Source organism: Lineus longissimus, chromosome 10 (genome assembly GCF_910592395.1).
Source record: "Lineus longissimus chromosome 10, tnLinLong1.2, whole genome shotgun sequence".
NCBI lineage: Eukaryota > Metazoa > Nemertea > Pilidiophora > Heteronemertea > Lineidae > Lineus > Lineus longissimus.
Window position 1 is genome coordinate 5637690 of NC_088317.1, and position 23873 is coordinate 5661562.

Sequence of the window (23873 nt, forward strand, 5' to 3'; positions counted from 1 at the left end):
CCACTGAAACTAGTGATAATATCGCCTACCAGACTACTTTTTAAGCAGAAAATTGGGTACTTGAGTGTCATTGAGCTCCAAGATTATTGCACATGGCATAAACAACATGCCGCCATTTTGTCTCCGCTTCGGCATTTCGTACGCCGCTTATAATGCACCTTCTCAATTAAAACCAACATAATAAGGCCTTACATTGTTGATTGAATAGGAACACCACACAAAACACAATAAAGTGGGGGTACAATCAATTACGAAGCTGAAGTGAACAGTGATTTATTCCTGGAGCTACTGCTTTTGTTGTGTAGCTGCCATGTTTTGAGAACTGGCAAATAGGAGACTTCATTGATGGCTGACGTCATCGGGCGGAAATTTGAATCGGCAGAAATAATTAAAAGGCAGGTAGCGCCCTCTCCTGTTAAAATTTTGAACTTTTTCTCAATAAAATAGATTTTCAAGAATTTTATCTTAATATTAGAGCATATTTCGACTAATTCTGCTGCTCCTAGGCCGATATAGGCCAGTTTCCTTCATGCACTCTCGCTCGCAGGAAGTAGGTCGAATGGCGACAAATTTTGTTTTGAAAGTAGAGTTTGACCAGAAGTATCCAGAAATGCAAAATTGAAGTCTCTAGGGTCTTACAGTTACAAAATGTGCACCATGGGTTTAACGGACGGATGGATGGATGGATGGATGGACAGACGGACGCCACTGAACAATTTATTTGACAAGCTCGGCTGACTTAGTCAGCTGAGCTTAAAAAATTCATCATTTTATTGTTCTTTCACAGTATTATTACGCCACCCCAATTCGCAAGGCAGGTTGTACCAACTGGCTCTGCATTGACTATCCCCATTCCAAGCCGAAGAACAGTGTGACAAGTTTCTCATTTTACCTTCCAATCACAGTCAAAATTTTCTAAAACAACCGGCAATGAGGACAAACTAATAATCTCAAACCAATCACAAGAATGTAATCAACACATACGACCTCATCCGTAGAGCGGATGATTAAGTTTTAGCTTTAGTTGCGGTTCCACTACAGGAAAGTGCGGACTACATCCGAATTAGTTGTGATTCCATTACAGCTAGTCCGGACTAAACAAGTCCGGCTCTCACTAAGAGCGGTCTTATTAAGTGCGGATAGGACAAGCGGATTTAAGACCCGGATCTAAAGCAGAAATTACCTGTAATGGAACCGCATTAGTCCGGATTAAGATCAAGTTACTAAGTACGGCTACAGGTGGCGTGTCAATGTGAACGTATTGCGCATGAGCGGAAGTGTTGGTTCTGTCAAAACAACACGCGGTATTTCTGTCAACAGGTCAACTCTGATTCGTTCTCATTTCTCATTTCATTATTCAATTCTTAATTTAAGTAAATTCTAGTGCTTTATCCTAACTATGGCTCGCTGTTCATGGACAGAGGTGGAAACCCTCGCGATTCTAACCATTTGGAAGCGTGAGGACATTCAGGCCCAACTAAATAAGACCTGTAAAGACACGAAAGTATAAGCTAAAATAGCAAAAGAATTGACTGAACTTGGTCACCCAAAGACCAAGGACCAAGTAAACACCAAAATAAAACGATTTAAATCGGACTACAAAAAGGTGCAAGACAACAACATGAGGAAAACCGGACGGGCCCCAAAAACCATGGATCATTACGAGCGCGTACATGCCATCTTGGGGCACAAGCCCAGTTTGAACGCTCCAACAGGACAAATCATGGAGAGCCTAATTCACAGCTGTAGGGGAAAGAAAAGATCCGCATCACCTACATCATGCATATCAGTTGACAGTCAGAGTGGTCTCGAAAGTGAGGTCGAGGATTACCACGAAGATTTATCCGAGGCGATGGATAACACCCTTCCTGAGCTAGGCCTTAATTTAAATGGTAGGTTGGGTCTGCCCTAGGTGCGGCAGCATCCTAAGTTTCTTCAGCCGTGTCTCAGTCAATGCTGTGTGCTGCTTCATAGGACAAGACCAAGGACTTGGGGATCTCAGCTGTGGCATGGAATAGCTGCTATGAGATCCTAGGCCTACCGACTCTGATAATGGAGGGGTTGGGGCCGAAATCACCCTCCCCTTTAAAGTATATATTTTGTTAAAGAACTGATTGATTTCACTTAGGGTACTCAGTCATGTGTTATATATAGTTTAGACCCTTCCATGAGGAGCCTCAGCGTTAGGACCCTCCGTCACGTGACCACGTGGAAGGAGGCTGATCTCCAGGTATAAACTGGGTCAAGCGATCAGAAGTGCGCGGACCTCCGTCTCTATAGGTCACGCGTTGCCCTATCTATTGTCTATTGCTGGTCATCCGACACTTGCCCTGATGTGGCTTCTTGTCTAGGACATTATAGTGAATAAACTTATAACATGATAAGAGGATATTCTTAGTCCATTCGAATTCTGTTGACGATCCCAACATGACATGGTGGAGAACCGGCTTTATCGTAAATTTTCTCTGATCGGGACTTCGTGAGCTCATGTGCTATCTTCCGACTTTAGGATATTCCATCATCCTTCAAAATGCCCTCTAATGGCAAATATATTCAAGCGGAACATCTTATAACGGACTACTCTCTACTGTAGGACCGATTTTCAACTTCAACAGGCCGCCAGGTTGTATATCACCAATTCCGTCCCGAACTCATCATTTTAGAAACTGGTCGTGCCGATGTCTTGACGCCATATTGAGCGCCTTGCTCGATGGATTGTTATACGTCACAGCACCACGTGATTGTGAGCGCCGCCTCTGATTGGCTCTACCGTAACTAATTACCATGCAAATCTATACGCAAACGTGTTTCATCGCCGTGGATTCAACTCTGTGATCCCCGTTTCCGAGACACTGTAAAAATTGTTTTGACAGCCGTCACCATCTGTCTTATCAGCTGACCCTGATGTCTACACGTACCATGATATGCCAAGTATTCTCCAAGACTTCGTCTGTTTCCTCATGATCATCATCCAAGACTGTGTTTCCTCGTAATCTTCATCCAGATTCCAAGACTGTGTCTCCTCCGTTAGTCAAGACTGTGTGTTTCATCATAATCTTCATTCAAGACTTTGCCGACTGTTAGTGATTGTGACATCGCCAAGTGACATTCCAGCAGAGACTATGGATCAACTGTTCCTTAATAGACTTACATGTGATTGTTGATTTGCCTTATGATTACCATGCTGTGATAAAATTTCTTGCCCTGTTTCAGTTCACCAAGACAGCCCCTTCGCCCCTCGCCATTGAAATGTATTGTAACTAACTTTTCCGCCCATTCCAGTACATGCAACATCCTGATGTAACCAACTTTTCACCGCCATTTCAGTATTTTCTTCCAGCCAACTGAACAGTATCACCACCCCCATCCTCCAATAGAGAATTATCTTTTTCCCATAATATAATAGATTGACAACATAAACCAAAATGACGTTGCGCCCCACTGATTTATTGCCTCCATACTTTGATGGTGAAGTATTAAGTCATGAACTCTCCACATCTTGGTGGCTGTCATTCCATGACTATCTTCAGGCACATAACCTGCATGAACCAGGTGATGACGATGCTATGAACAATGTTGCGCGCCTTCTCAAGTGTCGCCTGTCATAACATGCTCGCCTTTGGGCCGAGGACCAAGAATTTGAGGACTTGCCTGACCTCAAGGCACAATTTCTGAGTAGGTTTTCCCCGACCCACTCCCACTTTGCCAATGTACAGCAGTTTGAATCGATTACTTACACCGCAAACCAGACTGCACAACAGCACCTAAGTAAAATTAGGCTGGCTGCACTCCGCATTGGGTCTGATGATAACCAGATCAGTACCCAATAGGTGTCTACATATCAAATTTAGAGAGTCTATGACCAATAGCAAAAAAAACATGCCATGATCAAAGAAATTTTAGAGTTCGACCTCTGTGACCTTGAAATGAAGGTCAAATCAAAAAACCCGTGTGATATGTGATGTACCTTTATTAGATACACCCACCATAACATTTTCATCGCTCTAGCTTTAACCATAAGCTTCAAAATGACAACAAGAGGCCCAAGGGCCTGGCGCTCAGCTGGATGACCTAATAACATAGGACTGAGGGTGTAAAGTGGTAAATATCAGCTTTATACTACTGTTTGAAGGTCAAGAGAACACGTTATACCACTAAGATTTCCAATGCAGAGCCGCCAGCTGGATGAAATATGATTGAACTAATCAGCCATGGTATGTAAATATTACAGGAGGCAACGGAAGATATCCCTAGTTCAGTATGTTGTATCGGTAGCTTTACAGAAAAGAAGTGTCAGAGAGGATGAGACTTCTCCATGGACAACTGTGGTATGTCCAGGCTGGGTTGTACAGCACAAGGATATAAAATGATGTCTGTAATTGAGAGGTATCCTGATTTAACAGAGGTCAAAATAAACAGAAATGACAAGTTTGGGACTAACACCACTGTCTTTTTTTTGATAAGGTAGAGATTACAGGAGTCAACAAAATTAATTTTATTGAGAGAAATTGACCTGTCCTGCAGGTGATTGGAATTTACAATACAAAGGGTCGTTTTCATATTTGAAAATCCCTTCATAATCAAGGGCTACCTCTGACTAAAACAGCATCCATAAACAATAGACCACCAATTTGACCCCAGCTCCTAACTGCGGGAAAACCCAAGTCCAGCAACCAAAAGTACCAAAAATACATTTTTGTTTACATTTGAACTGCACACATGCGTTTGTTTACAATTTCCCGCGAAATCTCGAAAATCAGGTGACCTGCAATCATGGATTGAAAATAACATTTATCTGGGTTCAGCAGGTCAGCAGGTATACCGGCTGTTCCAATCATCCCCCTACAGCCAGTTGTTCAAAAGGTAATGTTATTCACCCCACAGGGAGTGCAATTGATTAAGCCCCTGCATAACTTAACAGCAATGGCTGGGCTTCTGTGAGTGGTAAGGAGAATTGACAGTGTCCGATTAAAAATCCCTCATTTCTGCTCCGCTGAAGTAAATTTTTGAATAAAACCAAGACGTTGCATCAGGGTAAGGTGTCACCATCATTCATGCAAAATTTCAAGGCGATCAAACGCCTCTAAGTGTGACTTTATTCGTCCCCCTTCTAATATTATTATATAGAAGATTTAGACCAGCGATGACGTCATTTCTGGTGATTCCCTACGTTGTCCAATGAACGCTTTTTAAAGTGTGCCATTTGGCATGCATTAGCATGCAATGTATTTTATCAGCGCTGACAACTGCCGAACAGAATGCAGTAGCTCCGTCAATTTGCAATCAATTTTTATGGGCGTAACATTATTGTGTTGCTTAAAACGTCTACTTTTTACTCATGTAAGAATCGTAGTACTAAAAACTAATATGCAAACAGAATCATGCCGATTCACTGCACATACTGTGGGAATTCGGTATCCAGTCAGAACAGCCCCTGGTCAAAACGGCCCCGCTTTAATAGAGTCAAAACGGCCCCGAGTCAAAACGGCCCCGGGTCAAAACGGCCCCGGGTCAAAACGGCCCCGGGTCAAAACGGCCCCGGGTCAAAACGGCCCCGGGTCAAAACGGCCCCGGGTCAAAACGGCCCTTGGTAGTTTAGTGGTAGTAACTTATCTGAACTAGATAACTTTTTTTACTGCGTGCGTGTAACCAGTGGTAACGAGATAAGAAAGCAAATGTTATGCACTTTTAAAACTTAGAAGTTGCGTTATCTGGTTTTTGGCCTGTTCGCCCATATTATTATTATTATTATTAATCTTCTCTACATTATTCTCTATATGTAGGGCTAATGTAGGTCTACACCATGGAACTTTATTCAGGTCCGTGATCACACAGAAAAATATAAGATTATTAATTAAGCAAGGGGAATTAATCAAGGCTACTTTTCGTGATATTTGCTGAGGTTCCTTTTACCTTTAACTTCTAGACATCTATTTTGTTCAATAATTTTACATCTGACCAAATACATATAGAGTGAAGAGGGGTCGCACTGTCTCTTTAATCTTGTGACTGAGCTCATTGTGAACAGTGATCACATGCCAAAGGTGATGCGAATTCACTGTCTCTTTGATATTGCGGCTAATTAGAGCTAATTGCGAACACTAATCACATGCCAAAGGTGATGCGAATTCACTGTCTCTTTGATCTTGCGGCTAATTAGAGCTAATTGCGAACACTAATCACGTGCCAAAGGTGATGCGAATTCACTGTCTCCTTGATATTTCGATTAACAATAAAGGAACGATTACTAATTACAGACGGGACCTAATTCAAGAATGAGTACTGTTCATTTTATCATCTCGTCACGATGACTATATAAACCCCCAAAATTCTCAAGATCTTCATCAGTTCATTCCAAGACTTCATCGCTGCTACAACTCGACGCTACTTATTTCATTAAAAACTTACTATGACCGAAGAGGATCCCTGCATCTCCTGCCGCAAGCAAGTGAAGGGACGACAACATGGCCTCCAGTGCGACGGATGTGACCAGTGGCAACACCGAATCTGCAATACGGGTATCAGCCAGAAAGAATACCGTACAGCTGTAAAATTGGACCAAGCGATCAGCTGGATGTGCCAACTGTGTCAACAGAAAAGTTACAGCCAGCTTAGCGGTGGGGAGCCCCAGGGAGAGAGTACACGATTGTCGCTGCCAAACGATGCTGAGTTACAAGCCGCCATGAACCAGTGGGTTGAAGATGAGCAAGAAGTTCTGGAAGACGACGAGCCACCACCAGACGTAGACTTCGACATGCCAAGTGAAACTGAGCTACAACTTATTGTCGAAGAGTATATTGATGAGCAGCACCGGGGAGAACAGAGCACCAGCAGTGACCCCACCCTCGGCGAATTCGAAATTCCATCCGTTCTTCAAGAGTCATCCATTCGCGACCCAGATCCGATGCCATATGAAAGAGCCGCAGCACCAACAGTTACGTACGAAATTATCCACGATGGGTCTCAAAAAGGAAAAGAAAAGCTAGCTGACAGCAACGGGTATCTTTACACAGTTAAGGCCACCAAGAGACAAAACGGAAACCGGATCTGGAGATGCAGCGTACGTAACAAGAATGTCTGGTGCAAGGCTACGGTTCTGCAAAAGGGTTCCAGTTTCACAAGAGGCAGCCAATCACACGTCCACCCCGGCAAGCTTGGCGCTGCCCTTGCAACGAATGTCGCAACAAAGATTAAGAAGTCCGCAGCTCAGGAGATTTTTATGCCCGCCGCAGAGATCGTGAATCAGGTATTCCTGAACCAAGACATTCAGACCAGAACAGAGCCCATTGAAGCCCTGCAAAACCCCGTGAATTTAGCAAGAGCAGCGAATCGTTTTCGGCAGAAGATGCGCCCAGCTGAACCAAAAGACCTACAGTTCGAACTAGACGAAACTCACATTCCCGAGGACTTCTTTCGTGAAGACATTCGAGTAGGTGGAAAACGGCACATCATGTTCGCTACAACACAGATGATCCAGTTGCTAACGGAGTCGAAAACATGGTACATCGATGGTACGTTCAAGGTCGTCAAAGATCCCTTTACGCAGCTGCTGAGTGTCCACGCATTCGTACGACAAGGTGACGACATGAAGCAAGTACCACTGGTGTTCGTGCTGATGTCAGGAAAACGCAAGAAAGATTACCGGAAAGTCCTGAAGTCCATCAAACGTCTAACACCAGGCCGTGCCGTCAAGAAAATCGTAATCGACTTCGAGAGCGCCATGTGGAGAGCCATCCCAGCCGTGTTACCCGCCGTCAAGATATGAGGATGTTCGTTCCACTGGGCCCAATGTATCTGGCGCAAGATTCAAGAGATCGGTCTTGCACCCGCATATCGAAACGACGAGGTGACACACAAACTCTGCAGAGAACTACTCGCCCTCCCACATGAACATATTCGCCCGCTGTTTGAAAAACTTGCAAAACGTGCAACAACCGAACATCTGAAGACGCTCACAGACTACATCCGCCGAAACGGGGGAACATCATCGGGGAAACATCGCATTCTACGTCTTGGTGAAGCTTCTTCACGAACAGGCTGAACTTGTCAGCATCCAAGTCCGTCTTGTGCAAGCCGCAAAGTTAAAACGTAGACAACGAGCCCAGTACCGCCAGATCCAAGGGAGACTATTCGCCGTATGGGATGACTACATCGAAGGAAGGAAAAACGCTCGCCAGTTGCTCCGTTCATGTTCCCATCTCGTTGCCCCAAGTTCGGACGGTTATATGGACTAAATCGATTTGAACTGTGATTTGAACTGTAATTTGAACTATATAAAATCTATACTATAATATATGATATAATAAAAAATATATACTATATAAAAGACTCATTATCATTATTATACTTGCGCTTGCTCTATAGACCCTGCCATCAAAGACTTTAAAAGTATCTCTTGAAAAGATTTCCTCAGGATGGAATACTATCAGCTGACACCCCTCAACTACCCTTTGCTCAAGGCGGTACATGGCCGTTTTGACCCGGGGCTGTTTTGACTCGGGGCCGTTTTGACTCTATTAAAGCGGGGCCGTTTTGACCAGGGGCCGTTCTGACTCTTAAGCACACTTGCAACCGTTTGTCTGAGGCAAACCTGAATGAGATGAATGCTGCAGACGTGATTCCGATTTGCAGAAGGTCATTCAATACGGACCCCATAAACTTTATCATACATCAAAGTAACTCGGAGCACTGGGTTACTTTAAAGGTCAGCGAAAACCTTCCAAGATTGATCGATTCAAGGCGACCACTATCGGTGGTTGAAATGACCAACTGCCAAGCGGGTTCATACATCAAGAAGAACTGTCGGAGGAGAGGAGCAGTTTTTATACCGACAAAAACCACAGTAAGAGCACTTGCATTTTTTTATCGGCAGGATCCAGGTAGCACTGGTTAAGTTGCATTGAGACAGCAATTAGGGAATCATCTCAAAAAACATCCAATGCAGTAGATAATTATCACTGAATCAAGGCAACCCAAACCCCTAACTTAAGCATACCAGTTATGCAATGACCACCTATGTGGAGAGCCATCCCAGCCTATGTGGAGAGCCATCCCAGCCGTGTTACCCGGCGTCAAGATACGAGGATGTTCGTTCCACTGGGCCCAATGTATCTGGCGCAAGATTCAAGAGATCGGTCTTGCACCCGCATATCGAAACGACGAGGTGACACACAAACTCTGCAGAGAACTACTCGCCCTCCCACATGAACATATTCGCCCGCTGTTTGAAAAACTTGCAAAACGTGCAACAACCGAACATCTGAAGACGCTCACAGACTACATCCGCCGAAACTGGGTCGACACCACGGAATGGACCCCGAAGAAGTGGAGCGTCTTTAATCAGCCCATCCGAACTAACAACGATTGTGAGGGGTGGCACGGTGCCCTGAATCGCCACGCTCGTCGGGGAAACATCGCATTCTACGTCTTGGTGAAGCTTCTTCACGAACAGGCTGAACTTGTCAGCATCCAAGTCCGTCTTGTGCAAGCCGCAAAGTTAAAACGTAGACAACGAGCCCAGTACCGCCAGATCCAAGGGAGACTATTCGCCGTATGGGATGACTACATCGAAGGAAGGAAAAACGCTCGCCAGTTGCTCCGTTCATGTTCCCATCTCGTTGCCCCAAGTTCGGACGGTTATATGGACTAAATCGATTTGAACTGTGATTTGAACTGTAATTTGAACTATATAAAATCTATACTATAATATATGATATAATAAAAAATATATACTATATAAAAGACTCATTATCATTATTATACTTGCGCTTGCTCTATAGACCCTGCCATCAAAGACTTTAAAAGTATCTCTTGAAAAGATTTCCTCAGGATGGAATACTATCAGCTGACACCCCTCAACTACCCTTTGCTCAAGGCGGTACAGGGCCGTTTTGACCCGGGGCTGTTTTGACTCGGGGCCGTTTTGACTCTATTAAAGCGGGGCCGTTTTGACCAGGGGCTGTTCTGACTCTTAAGCACACTTGCAACCGTTTGTCTGAGGCAAACCTGAATGAGATGAATGCTGCAGACGTGATTCCGATTTGCAGAAGGTCATTCAATACGGACCCCATAAACTTTATCATACATCAAAGTAACTCGGAGCACTGGGTTACTTTAAAGGTCAGCGAAAACCTTCCAAGATTGATCGATTCAAGGCGACCACTATCGGTGGTTGAAATGACCAACTGCCAAGCGGGTTCATACATCAAGAAGAACTGTCGGAGGAGAGGAGCAGTTTTTATACCGACAAAAACCACAGTAAGAGCACTTGCATTTTTTTATCGGCAGGATCCAGGTAGCACTGGTTAAGTTGCATTGAGACAGCAATTAGGGAATCATCTCAAAAAACATCCAATGCAGTAGATAATTATCACTGAATCAAGGCAACCCAAACCCCTAACTTAAGCATACCAGTTATGCAATGACCACCTATGTGGAGAGCCATCCCAGCCTATGTGGAGAGCCATCCCAGCCGTGTTACCCGGCGTCAAGATACGAGGATGTTCGTTCCACTGGGCCCAATGTATCTGGCGCAAGATTCAAGAGATCGGTCTTGCACCCGCATATCGAAACGACGAGGTGACACACAAACTCTGCAGAGAACTACTCGCCCTCCCACATGAACATATTCGCCCGCTGTTTGAAAAACTTGCAAAACGTGCAACAACCGAACATCTGAAGACGCTCACAGACTACATCCGCCGAAACTGGGTCGACACCACGGAATGGACCCCGAAGAAGTGGAGCGTCTTTAATCAGCCCATCCGAACTAACAACGATTGTGAGGGGTGGCACGGTGACCTGAATCGCCACGCTCGTCGGGGAAACATCGCATTCTACGTCTTGGTGAAGCTTCTTCACGAACAGGCTGAACTTGTCAGCATCCAAGTCCGTCTTGTGCAAGCCGCAAAGTTAAAACGTAGACAACGAGCCCAGTACCGCCAGATCCAAGGGAGACTATTCGCCGTATGGGATGACTACATCGAAGGAAGGAAAAACGCTCGCCAGTTGCTCCGTTCATGTTCCCATCTCGTTGCCCCAAGTTCGGACGGTTATATGGACTAAATCGATTTGAACTGTGATTTGAACTGTACTTTGAACTATATAAAATCTATACTATAATATATGATATAATAAAAAATATATACTATATAAAAGACTCATTATCATTATTATACTTGCGCTTGCTCTATAGACCCTGCCATCAAAGACTTTAAAAGTATCTCTTGAAAAGATTTCCTCAGGATGGAATACTATCAGCTGACACCCCTCAACTACCCTTTGCTCAAGGCGGTACAGGGCCGTTTTGACCCGGGGCTGTTTTGATTCGGGGCCGTTTTGACTCTATTAAGCGGGGCCGTTTTGACCAGGGGCTGTTCTGACTCTTAAGCACACTTGCAACCGTTTGTCTGAGGCAAACCTGAATGAGATGAATGCTGCAGACGTGATTCCGATTTGCAGAAGGTCATTCAATACGGACCCCATAAACTTTATCATACATCAAAGTAACTCGGAGCACTGGGTTACTTTAAAGGTCAGCGAAAACCTTCCAAGATTGATCGATTCAAGGCGACCACTATCGGTGGTTGAAATGACCAACTGCCAAGCGGGTTCATACATCAAGAAGAACTGTCGGAGGAGAGGAGCAGTTTTTATGCCGACAAAAACCACAGTAAGAGCACTTGCATTTTTTTATCGGCAGGATCCAGGTAGCACTGGTTAAGTTGCATTGAGACAGCAATTAGGGAATCATCTCAAAAAACATCCAATGCAGTAGATAATTATCACTGAATCAAGGCAACCCAAACCCCTAACTTAAGCATACCAGTTATGCAATGACCACCTATGTGGAGAGCCATCCCAGCCTATGTGGAGAGCCATCCCAGCCGTGTTACCCGGCGTCAAGATACGAGGATGTTCGTTCCACTGGGCCCAATGTATCTGGCGCAAGATTCAAGAGATCGGTCTTGCACCCGCATATCGAAACAACGAGGTGACACACAAACTCTGCAGAGAACTACTCGCCCTCCCACATGAACATATTCGCCCGCTGTTTGAAAAACTTGCAAAACATGCAACAACCGAACATCTGAAGACGCTCACAGACTACATCCGCCGAAACTGGGTCGACACCACGGAATGGACCCCGAAGAAGTGGAGCGTCTTTAATCAGCCCATCCGAACTAACAACGATTGTGAGGGGTGGCACGGTGCCCTGAATCGCCACGCTCGTCGGGGAAACATCGCATTCTACGTCTTGGTGAAGCTTCTTCACGAACAGGCTGAACTTGTCAGCATCCAAGTCCGTCTTGTGCAAGCCGCAAAGTTAAAACGTAGACAACGAGCCCAGTACCGCCAGATCCAAGGGAGACTATTCGCCGTATGGGATGACTACATCGAAGGAAGGAAAAACGCTCGCCAGTTGCTCCGTTCATGTTCCCATCTCGTTGCCCCAAGTTCGGACGGTTATATGGACTAAATCGATTTGAACTGTGATTTGAACTGTAATTTGAACTATATAAAATCTATACTATAATATATGATATAATAAAAAATATATACTATATAAAAGACTCATTATCATTATTATACTTGCGCTTGCTCTATAGACCCTGCCATCAAAGACTTTAAAAGTATCTCTTGAAAAGATTTCCTCAGGATGGAATACTATCAGCTGACACCCCTCAACTACCCTTTGCTCAAGGTACAGGGCCGTTTTGACCCGGGGCTGTTTTGACTCGGGGCCATTTTGACTCTATTAAAGCGGGGCCGTTTTGACCAGGGGCCGTTCTGACTCTTAAGCACACTTGCAACTGTTTGTCTGAGGCAAACCTGAATGAGATGAATGCTGCAGACGTGATTCCGATTTGCAGAAGGTCATTCAATACGGACCCCATAAACTTTATCATACATCAAAGTAACTCGGAGCACTGGGTTACTTTAAAGGTCAGCGAAAACCTTCCAAGATTGATCGATTCAAGGCGACCACTATCGGTGGTTGAAATGACCAACTGCCAAGCGGGTTCATACATCAAGAAGAACTGTCGGAGGAGAGGAGCAGTTTTTATGCCGACAAAAACCACAGTAAGAGCACTTGCATTTTTTTATCGGCAGGATCCAGGTAGCACTGGTTAAGTTGCATTGAGACAGCAATTAGGGAATCATCTCAAAAAACATCCAATGCAGTAGATAATTATCACTGAATCAAGGCAACCCAAACCCCTAACTTAAGCATACCAGTTATGTAATGACCACCTATTTACCCTAGCTAATGCCTATAGTTCCCTCCCTAATTTCAGATTATGGTATTAGTGAGAAGATATTTATTTCTATCCCACCCATGAGTAAAATTTTAAATAATTTACAGATGCCAATGCCAGACCCGTCGCCAGCCTCTCAACCTGAAGCGCAGATGCCAATGCCAGACCCGTCGCCAGCCTCTCAACCTGAAGCGCAGTCGCCAATGCCAGCCTCTCAACCTGAAGCGCAGTCGCCAATGCCAGACCCGTCCCCAGCCTCTCAACCTGAAGCGCAGTCGCCAATGCCAGACCCATCGCCAGCCTCTCAACCTGAAGCGCAGTCGCCAATGCCAGAACCGTCGCCAGCCTCTCAACCTGAAGCGCAGTCGCCAATGCCAGACCCGTTGCCAGCCTCTCAACCTGAAGCGCAGTCGCCAATGCCAGACCCGTCGCCAGTCTCTCAACCTGAAGCGCAGTCGCCAATGCCAGACCCGTCGCCAGCCTCTCAACCTGACATTGACATCAATGAAGACTTTGGATATGATGGATATTCATCAAAAAGACCATGTCCAATAGAGGTAGTGTTTTGTTTCCTGAGCCTTTGTCCATTATTTTTATCAGACAATGTCAGAAGAAAGAGTAAATGAATATGACTCTGGTCTATCAAAGCCACCTACAATCACAAAAAAGCATATTCCATTTCCTACTGTGTGCATTTCATATTTCTTGTGACTCTCTTTTTAGGATTGTGAGGCATCAGTCACCCTTGCAGACCATGGCAATGCTTTACGGCCGCGTCAAACAAAGGTAGTGTTTGTTTCCTTAGCAGAAGTCCATGATCAAATGTATGTTCATTATTATCATACATATCATATTGCTTATTATTATTAGTATTATTGTCGTACAATTTATATAGGGAAAAAACTTAAGGTGCTTTAACGTTTTAAATTTAAATAAATGTAAATGGTCTGAAAGTGTTGTAAATCATTTGATTTGACCTTAATATTTTACTCACCTAAAATTATGATTCTTTTCCAGAAATTAAGGAAATCGTTTATCTATCCGTCCTTGGTACCGAATATCAGAAAACGATTCTGTGTGTGTCAGCAATTCAATGATGGTCGGTGAGTAGCAACAACATCACATGATCATTGAAACAAAAAAAATTGCCTCTCATGGCAAAATTACTATCTATTGAAGGTTTTCACTTGGTCTTATGCTTGACCTTTTAAAAAACTTGTAATTACCAACAGCTGAATTTTGTCCTGGGTAAATGGTAAGTGTGGGTAAATTTGTCTGGCTGTTAGAAACCCTTGTTAAGTCCACGATCAAATTGATAACATTGATGTATTGTTCACCATTGTTTTATTTATGGATTCTGTCCTGTGCTCATCCTGATCAAAATTTGCTTTCCTGTACAACAATCTGTCCTCACTTTCACTACAGGCTGTACTGGCAGTGCGATGGATGTGATCAACATTTTCATCCTGGATGCGTCGGTTTGTTACCATGGAAGGAACCAGACAATTTCTACTGTCCCAGCTGCAAGGTGAACTTCAGTTTTAGAGTAAAATGACACAAAGGCCAAAAATGGCCCCATGCAGTCATTTTACAAAATGATATTTGCGACTGAAAGGCAGCCAAGCAAACCAACTCTCCTCATAGTGCTTAGAATACTTTAAACTATATAAAGGAATTCCATTGGCCAAAACGAATAATAACAACTCGAAATAAACTTTAACAACTACTAACAACATGCATTTCATTGCAAAATGTTCGTCACATTCAGATCGAATTAAGATGCAAAACAAATACTGTTTTTTTAACCTACCTATCGAATTGGAAAAAGAGTGCTGAAATGGCCCATTTCTCATATAACTGATGTGTCTTTCTTTAACTGATACTTACAGAACATAAACAGTTGCCTACCATACGAGATGCTAGTGGAAATACTTGTCTTCGCGTGTTGTGATTGGACGAGCCATATGACATGTGTCTGTGCAGAGCCATATGACATGTGTCTGTGCATGTGTTTGTAAGAAGTGGCACAACATTTTGAGCACGAAATTGTTCAAAATAAAGATCTACAAGAACTTCTTAACAGGTATGTTGAAAACATTTTTTACCTCTTTCCTTTCATAAACCCGTACAGAACCATCATCAACCTGTAGTCAGCCCAGCATAAAAGCCAGCTTTACCCTCCTGCACCGTGGGTTAATCCCATATTAAAATACATTGGAAAACCTAAGGGAATATTATTATGCTCCCCGTTTTGGCTTAATGTAGTTTGATCATCAGTCGGCTAACTTTCTTTGGGTTCAATTATACTTCAAGTTGATTGTGCTGTGGCCCTGCAACTGCAGATTATCTATGGAGACTTGATAATTACTGCCGTGTGTATCTGAATGAAAGGTAAAGTGAATATTGTAATTACTTATCACTTTTTGTAATGATTTTTCAGAGCAATTGGGTGTCGATGCGCAGGCCTTGAAAAACAAGGTAAGTTTTCATCGCCTCGTCGATTATTTTGACAGGAGCCCATAGTTAAGTCTCAAGCCCAGTTGGGAAAAACTACATGTACAACTTCCTTGCAACTCTAATGGAGATTTTGAGAAATTCATGCATATCAAAGTCCCACGCCAAGATATTACGGCCGAATAAAAATGTTACCGCATGGCTCCTAGCCTAGGGCTTTCCATTTGTCCGTGGTACGACAAACAGGCAACAAGAAAGGTTTGTTTCAGAAGTTTTCACCCCTCATCCCATAAAAGCCAAAGGGGTATTGTTGAGGCGTTCGCCATCTGAGGGTCTGTCCGTCTGTCCTGTGATCTCGTTTCCGGAGCTAGTCACTGTAACCATACGATACATGCTAAGCTTTCCATCTTTGGTTGGGTTGAAGGTTTTGTGGTGCCAGTGTGTCTTTCAGAAATTTACATGATTTTGGCAATACACTTGGCCCCAGGGGGCACTTCATGTAAAACTACCTTTGACTTAATCTCATGCTTGATCTATCACATAATTTGATCTACTTTTCAAGGTCAGAGTAGTCAAATGCTGAAATAACTCAATGGTGGCATGTTTCACTATTATTTGCATTGTACCCTATTATAGTCTAGGCACATATTGGTAATCTGAGCAACAGTGTATCATTTATTACTTATACTTTTTAGATGTATGCCATACCATTTTCAATAATGGAATCGATAGTGGTAAGAGCATGTGCAGAAGACGACACAGTTGCGCCATACTACGAGGACCCTTATGGGGAAGATACTAGTATGAGAGCCACTTGCTCCAAAGTGTGCAAACTATGGCCGTATATCGTTAACCAGCCTGACTTTGCTTATAAACAGCACCAGATGTTGATTAATTGTAAGTACAGTAGAGAACCCTTATTATGTTCTTGTCATTACTAAGTGTATCAAAAACTATTGAAGTGCCTCCACCTTGGGAATAACTTCGGTTAATCATATTTCTCCAGTAACTAAATTGCCACATCCTATTAATGTCAGGCCAACTCAACTACATCGCTGTGGTGTGTCAATCTCAAAATCTTTCTCTTTGCTTCCTGCAGATAGACCATCATAGTTTGTTCAGTGTCACCAATCATATTTTTCTGGAATCTGCTTATCATTATCATTATCATTTTTAGTTAGAAGCCCTTGGCCATGAGACAGCATTTTCGAAATTTGATGACATTTGACCATGTATGCTGGGCATAAGTAGTACTGTTCAATGGATGACTCTCTTTCCCTTATTGCAGGTGTCCTTGGAGTGAAAAGCCGTCGATTACTGGAAGACAGCCAAACAACCACAGCTCAGTGTATTCAGTGTGGAGCCGAGTTCACCTCTACCAGTGGATATTTTATCCAGAGTGGTTGCCTCAAATTTTATTCCACTGCAACCGAGTTCTGCTCCATTCGATGTGAAAATATGTAAACAGAACATTTTATAAATATAGTAACTTGTTATAACTATGAAATGTTCTGTTATTAACACAGTTTGCCCAATATTGAACAGATTCAAAGTTTTATTTGTCCCAAGTATTCAATTGTTAAAGGCCAGGGAAACATACACTGCTTTTATAACTTGGTGGTGCCTGGCTGTGGAGGTAACCTTCTCTGGACCATTTCATGAGAAATGACTATGAAATGTTCTGTTATTAACACAGTTTACCAAATATTGAACAGACTCAAAGTTTTATTTGTTCAAGTATTCAATTGTATAATGCCAGGGACACATACAATGCTTTTTTCACCTGGTGGTGCCTGGCTGTGGAGGTAACCTGCTCTCGACCATTTCAAGAGAAATGACTATGTTATTGTTCGATTATTAAGGCAGTTTACCCAATATTGAACAGATTCAAAGTTTTATTTATCAAAGTTATCAATTGTATAAGGCCAGGGAAACATAGACTGCTTTTATAACTTGGTGGTGCCTGGCTGTGGAGGTAACCTGCTCTCGGCCATTTCAAGAGAAATGACTTTGAAATGTTCTGTTCTTAACACAGTTTGCCCAATATTGAACAGATTCAAAGTTTTATTTGTACAAGTATTCAATTGCATAAGGCCAGGGACACATACAATGCTTTTAGTTGCAGGTATTAAAAGTTTTAGTAACACAAATACTGAACAGACATCTGTGGTTATGTAGTTAGAGGCTAGTTCAGACATCTTTGCAATATTTGTTTCCGGTTGTAGAATTGAATGTTTTAGTTACGCAGTATCAGTACAGACAGATTCTCAACAGACATCTGTGGTTATGTAGTTAGAGGCTAGTTCAGACATCTTTGCAATATTTGTTTCCGGTTGTAGAATTGAATGTTTTAGTTACGCAGTATCAGTACAGACAGATTCTCAACAGACATCTGTGGTTATGTAGTTAGAGGCTAGTTCAGACATCTTTGCAATATTTGTTTCCGGTTGTAGAATTGAATGTTTTAGTTACGCAGTATCAGTACAGACAGATTCTCAACAGACATCTGTGCTTATGTAGTTAGAGGCTAGTTCAGACATCTTTGCAATATTTGTTTCCGGTTGTAGAATTGAATGTTTTAGTTACGCAGTATCAGTACAGACAGATTCTCAACAGACATCTGTGCTTATGTAGTTAGAGGCTAGTTCAGACATCTTTGCAATATTTGTTTCCGGTTGTAGAATTGAATGTTTTAGTTACGCAGTATCAGTACAGACAGATTCTCAACAGACATCTGTGCTTATGTAGTTAGAGGCTAGTTCAGACATCTTTGCAAGATTTGTTTCCGGTTGTAGAATTGAATGTTTTAGTTACACAGTATCAGTACAGACAGATTCTCAACAGACATCTGTGCTTATGTAGTTAGAGGCTAGTTCAGACATCTTTGCAATATTTGTTTCCGGTTGTAGAATTGAATGTTTTAGTTACGCAGTATCAGTACAGACAGATTCTCAACAGACATCTGTGGTTATGTAGTTAAGAGGCTAGTTCAGACGTCTTGCAATATTTGTTTCAGGTTGTAGAATTGAATGTTTTAGTTACGCAGTATCAGTACAGACAGATTCTCAACAGACATCTGTGGTTATGTAGTTAGAGGCTAGTTCAGACATGTTCGCATAGTTGTCACCTTCATTAACTTGTCATTCTGTGCATTTGTAATGAAAACCTCAGTCTTAAGGTGGCAAAATCATCAATGTTCAATTCAACTCAAATATGTATTTGTCAGTTGTCACCCAGACAACCCAGTCCCTACCTCAACTCCCCCATGTCACAACAACTCGCCTTCTCTCACAACATTACATAAACTAATAATGACATATGGCATAAAGACACCATCTTTCCATCATAAGGTGAGAGAACATTGCACATGCCACCCATCTTTGTCAATAAAAAGAACACTGGCAAATTCGAACATTGATCATATATGTCTGAAGACTGAACAATAATAATCTAATTTGAAGTTACAAGTAATTCTGACATGTGTGCGCAAAATGAGCTTTAACTCCAAAACATTTGTAACTCCCATCTTACAAAAAAGTAACTCCGCTTCCAGACACTAGTCACATTATTCAAATGTTTCCTGGCCTGCTCAATTCAGTCAGGATTGACACTTTCATACTAGTATATTTTTACAAAACATACCTCAATAAATATATATTTCTTTATATCTTCCTGTTCTTTCCCTTCTTCCCAATACTGGCAGTAGAAGATTCCAGCAATACCCCCAAGTACAAGTAGGGGCTATCAAATTTGCTGACAAGCAAATTTCAAATTTCTAGTTTGTAATAGAGATTACTATGCAACTCCAAGATGGCTTCATCACTTGAGTATCCTCTCCTGTATGATTAGCAATAATAACTCCGTTGTAGACTATATTCAATTTGTTCTTTATATGGAATACGATCAAGGAGATATTTCTTCACATACAAACGCCAAAGTCCGGTACCGAGGGGCCATCTAACCAGGCATGCTCGAATTGACCCTACTGTACATCAAACACACTAAAACAAGCAATGAACTAGCGTCCCAGTTCATGCATGTCATGAGAATAAAAATACCACCTGTCGGTAATTTCAAGCGTCAGCAACACATCTGTTTCCAATCTCTAGGCTTTTGCTTAGGCAGTTTTACGATGGTCATCCATCACCTCAAGTTGAGTTTGTCACAAAATACCTTCACTTCTCCCGGACATGAAAGTTCATGAACCATATAACATTTTGCTTTGTGAGGAATAAAGTTAGCAGTTATGAGAAAGTATTCAACGTGTACAGTTCAGTTTATGCACGATTCTTTAGCCCATCATCACTAAGCCTTATAACTCCCTGGTCGGAATCTGGGATCAACGAGAGGGACCGCAATTCACCACATGGTGCCGTGACCAGGATAACACAACGCAAGCATACATGAGCTGCCAAAAAATGGACAAAGTAGATACATTGAAGGCCAAACCGGCCGTTTTAGTCGACAGTTTCAAGAAGGACTATGACAAAGTAATGGTGAAGACGACAGCCCAGTCCGAGGACGAAATCACCGAAATAGAAGCCACATTAGAAGGACTACATGAAGCATACGAAACTTCCTTGAAACAAAGTGAAGAGATAGACGGACTTTTATCTAGCATGAAGGATAAAAAAGACGCACTCACGGAGGAAATAGCCGAAGCAAGAACAATCCGCAGTGACCAACGGGTCAAATTACTTAAGATGAAAAAGTTACTTGAAAAACTGAACGCCAGTACCAAACAGACACCACCGGTAGCCGTTACGAAAATGCCAAAGACCGCTCAACTACCAAAGTTGAAACTTCCAACGTTTGACGGGTCTTACACGAAATGGTCCAGTTTTTGGGACACCATGACCGCCGATGTGTTGAAGGGAAATTACGAAAAACATTACAAAGTTCAACTATATCGTAGGTCAGTTAGAGGGAAACGCCCTGGATGCAGTCCTGGAAGAACGTTTCGGTCAGACAAGGAAGATAATCCGTGCTCACGTCACGAATTTATTGGACATTCCTAACCCTTCATACAACTATGCATCACTCAGTGGATTTTATAACAAAGTTATGGGTGATATGCGTTCATTAGAGACACTAAAAGTGGACACACACAAGTGTTCATCCGTTCTCGTACCCATACTCGAACATTCATCCATACATGAACATTTCAGTCAGTTTTCACCGCAATCAGGAACCCCGCAATCATCAGGAGATGTCACCGCACACCATGTCGCAAAACTGCACCACATTAGTATCAGAAAAACCGCATACTGTCATACCGCAAATTCAAAAGACAAGTGAGAATAGTTCAAATGGACACCTGGAAAGGGTCAAACCGCACGATTCACCAGTTACCTCATGCACTGGATCCAACAAGGAAACTGTACTTTTAGAAACTGGTCAAATCAAACTTACACAAAGGGAGAAAAGTGTCACCGCAGGAGCATTAATTGATCGAGGCAGCATGGCTTCGTACATACCCAAAGAAACCGCCAAGAAGTTGGGGTTACAACCACATAAGACAACCGCCCTAACCGTGCTCGGGATAGGGGGAAATACATCACGCCGGCAGTACGAAATCACTAAAGTAGGAATAGAGACCAAAGAAGGTAAGAAATGCATTGAAGTTATGATCACCGACGAAATCGTCAAACCGATTCATCAAAACGGATGGGAAGCATGTTTAGAACACACCTATATTCGTGATTTACAACTTGCAAATGACTTCAAAGACACTTGGTTCACAGTAGACATTCTCATAGGATGTGATTACGCCTACCTTTTCTTAGAGAACAAGGTCATTAACCCTTTTGCTGCGGGTGACGTGCTGGGCACGTCATGCCACATGCACCGCCCCGTGCGGTTGACGTGCACCGCACGTCATGAGGGTAAAGTATTTTCATTATTTTTCTTTTGATCGCACGGGGCAGTACACTGTCTGTAAATGCTCTCCACATGTGGCTATCATTATAATTGTAAAAACTAAAGGGGGAGCCTCAATCGACTATTATTTTGGCGGGCAGCAGGACGGGGCAGGACATGACACGTGGTTGAAAAATGGCTCGGAGACAGAAGTTTTCAGTGAACGATGTCCTTGAAATTCTTGCGGATTCTGATAGTGGGGACGATGATTTGGATGATGGAGGTGATTTTGAGCCAATGGACATCGGCTTTGACGATGATCGAAGCACTGATGGTGAATATGATGACCCCGAAGACGTTGATCTTGAGCAAGGTAGGCCCAAGTTCACTTTCACTTTCATTGCTTTGTTCTACATACATGTGTGTAGGCACTACAGCATCGCCACCTGTATCATGTACGGAACATCAAATCATTATGGTGTTGTGGGGTGCTATGCCAGTTATCACTGCCGGCCTGCTGATATTTCCATCATCCCATTTCAGGAATGAGTGTTGATGAACCGTCTGATAATAATGAAACTGCAGAAGAGCCAATGGAAGCCAGTGAATACGATTCATCAGGCGAGGATGATCATACGTTAGACCCTGCCTCTCCTTTGGGAGATAACCCTGCTCCCCTTTTTTCTCTTGAACTAGGTAGGTTTTGGAACGTGTTTGAAAATAAAATACGGACAAATGCATAATTGCTCTGACATGCAGGCCTTGTCCTTGCCAAGGGTGTTATGTTTTCATTCCTATTTCATTTTCAGCTATGCCACTAGTTCAAGAGGGTCCACCTGACGGAGATGAACCTGGTGGTGGAGCAAATGCTGAGGAAGCAATTGAAACCGGTCCAGAAGATGACGATAATGATGACGACTATATCCCCAGCCCCCAGCCGAGCCATGCATCACTTAGTGATTACCATTCCGGCACAGATGATGATGAAAGATACGCACCAGTCCCTCCAAAGCGGCGCAGATCTGGACCATCTCGTTTTCCAATAGGTTTGTTTGATATTTGATGGAGATTTCGTGTAACAAAGATCATAATATATTCGTTTGAGCTTTCCTTCACATTTACTGTTTTTCTTTTCAGATCTATTTGCTTCCGACAATGAGGATGGAGATGATGAACAGGCAGTGGTGGCACATCCCCAGCAAGATCAGCCCAATCTGAGACGTCCGCAAAGCCCTAGCCCACCACGTGGTCAACCAGGTATGTATGAAAATGAAGTAGAGATTTGTAGATGATGAAAGTAAAAATGAAATGTATGCTTGACATTTTGTCTTTCCTGTTTTTCATTTCAGCTCTGGGTGATACGGACGGCGAGGAAGCAGACGATGAGGAAGTGCTTTACCTTGGCTTGGGCCGTGGTAGGGCACAACAAGCACAACGTGGTCGTGGACGTGTACGCATGCGGGGAGGGCAAGCACGTGGTCGGGAAGCAGCACAAGCACAGCCCGTCCCTGCAGCGCAAGCACAGCCGGTCCCTGCAGCACAAGCACAGCCCGTCCCTGCAGCACCTGCGCCTGTACCTGTACCTAACGCACCTCAAGTTCCTGCAGCTGTTGCGAATGCAGCTCAACCACGCGGTCGAGGACGCGGTCGGAGACAAGCACGTGGTCGGGGAGCAGCACAAGCCCAGCCGGTCCCTGCAGCACCTGCGCCTGTACCTGCACCCAACGCACCTCAAGTTCCTGCAGCTGTTGCGAATGCAGCTCAACCTCACGGTCGAGGACGTTGACAAGCACGAGCACAGGGCCGTCGACCGCGACAAAGACGTGCAGCAGCCCCCGCACCACCACCATGGGAATGGGAGAGGACCAATGCCTTTCAGCCCAAGGATTTCGTCTTCACCGGGAATGAGGAGATCTTATTACCACTCCCAAATGATCCGACACCACTAGACTTCTTCTCCCTCTATGTAACTGATGACATTATTCGTCTTCTGACAGTGGAGACCAACAGATACGCAGACCAGTACCTTACTGACAACCATGATAGAATCAAGGATAGGTCCCGCTCCCATCAATGGAAGGAAGTGGAAATGGAAGAAATGAAGACATTTCTTGCAGTCCTCATACTTCAAGGGATTGTCTACAAACCTAGGTTGAATATGTTTTGGGAAAAGCACCCCCTCTTTGCTACACCAGTCTTTTCGGAATGCATGTCAAGAGATCGTTTTCTACTCATCCTGAAATTCCTACACTTTGCTGACAATAAGGCTGATGGCTATATAAAGTGAGACCACTACTGGAT

General features: G+C 43.3%; 3 protein-coding genes across 3 annotated transcripts in view; 2 read left to right on the forward strand and 1 right to left on the reverse strand.

Annotated features, from left to right (window-relative positions):
• Nucleotides 1–23873, reverse strand: part of LOC135494502 (alpha-1,2-mannosyltransferase ALG9-like) — a 133967-nt gene that overhangs the window by 83188 nt on the left and 26906 nt on the right. The window lies entirely within an intron of this gene.
• Nucleotides 10453–11064, forward strand: LOC135495062 (uncharacterized). The gene has a single exon (XM_064783474.1). The coding sequence runs from the start codon at nt 10453–10455 to the stop codon at nt 11062–11064; it is 612 nt and encodes a 203-aa protein (XP_064639544.1).
• On the forward strand, nt 11867–12478 carry LOC135495064 (uncharacterized). The gene has a single exon (XM_064783479.1). It carries the CDS (start codon nt 11867–11869, stop codon nt 12476–12478), a length of 612 nt encoding a protein of 203 aa, XP_064639549.1.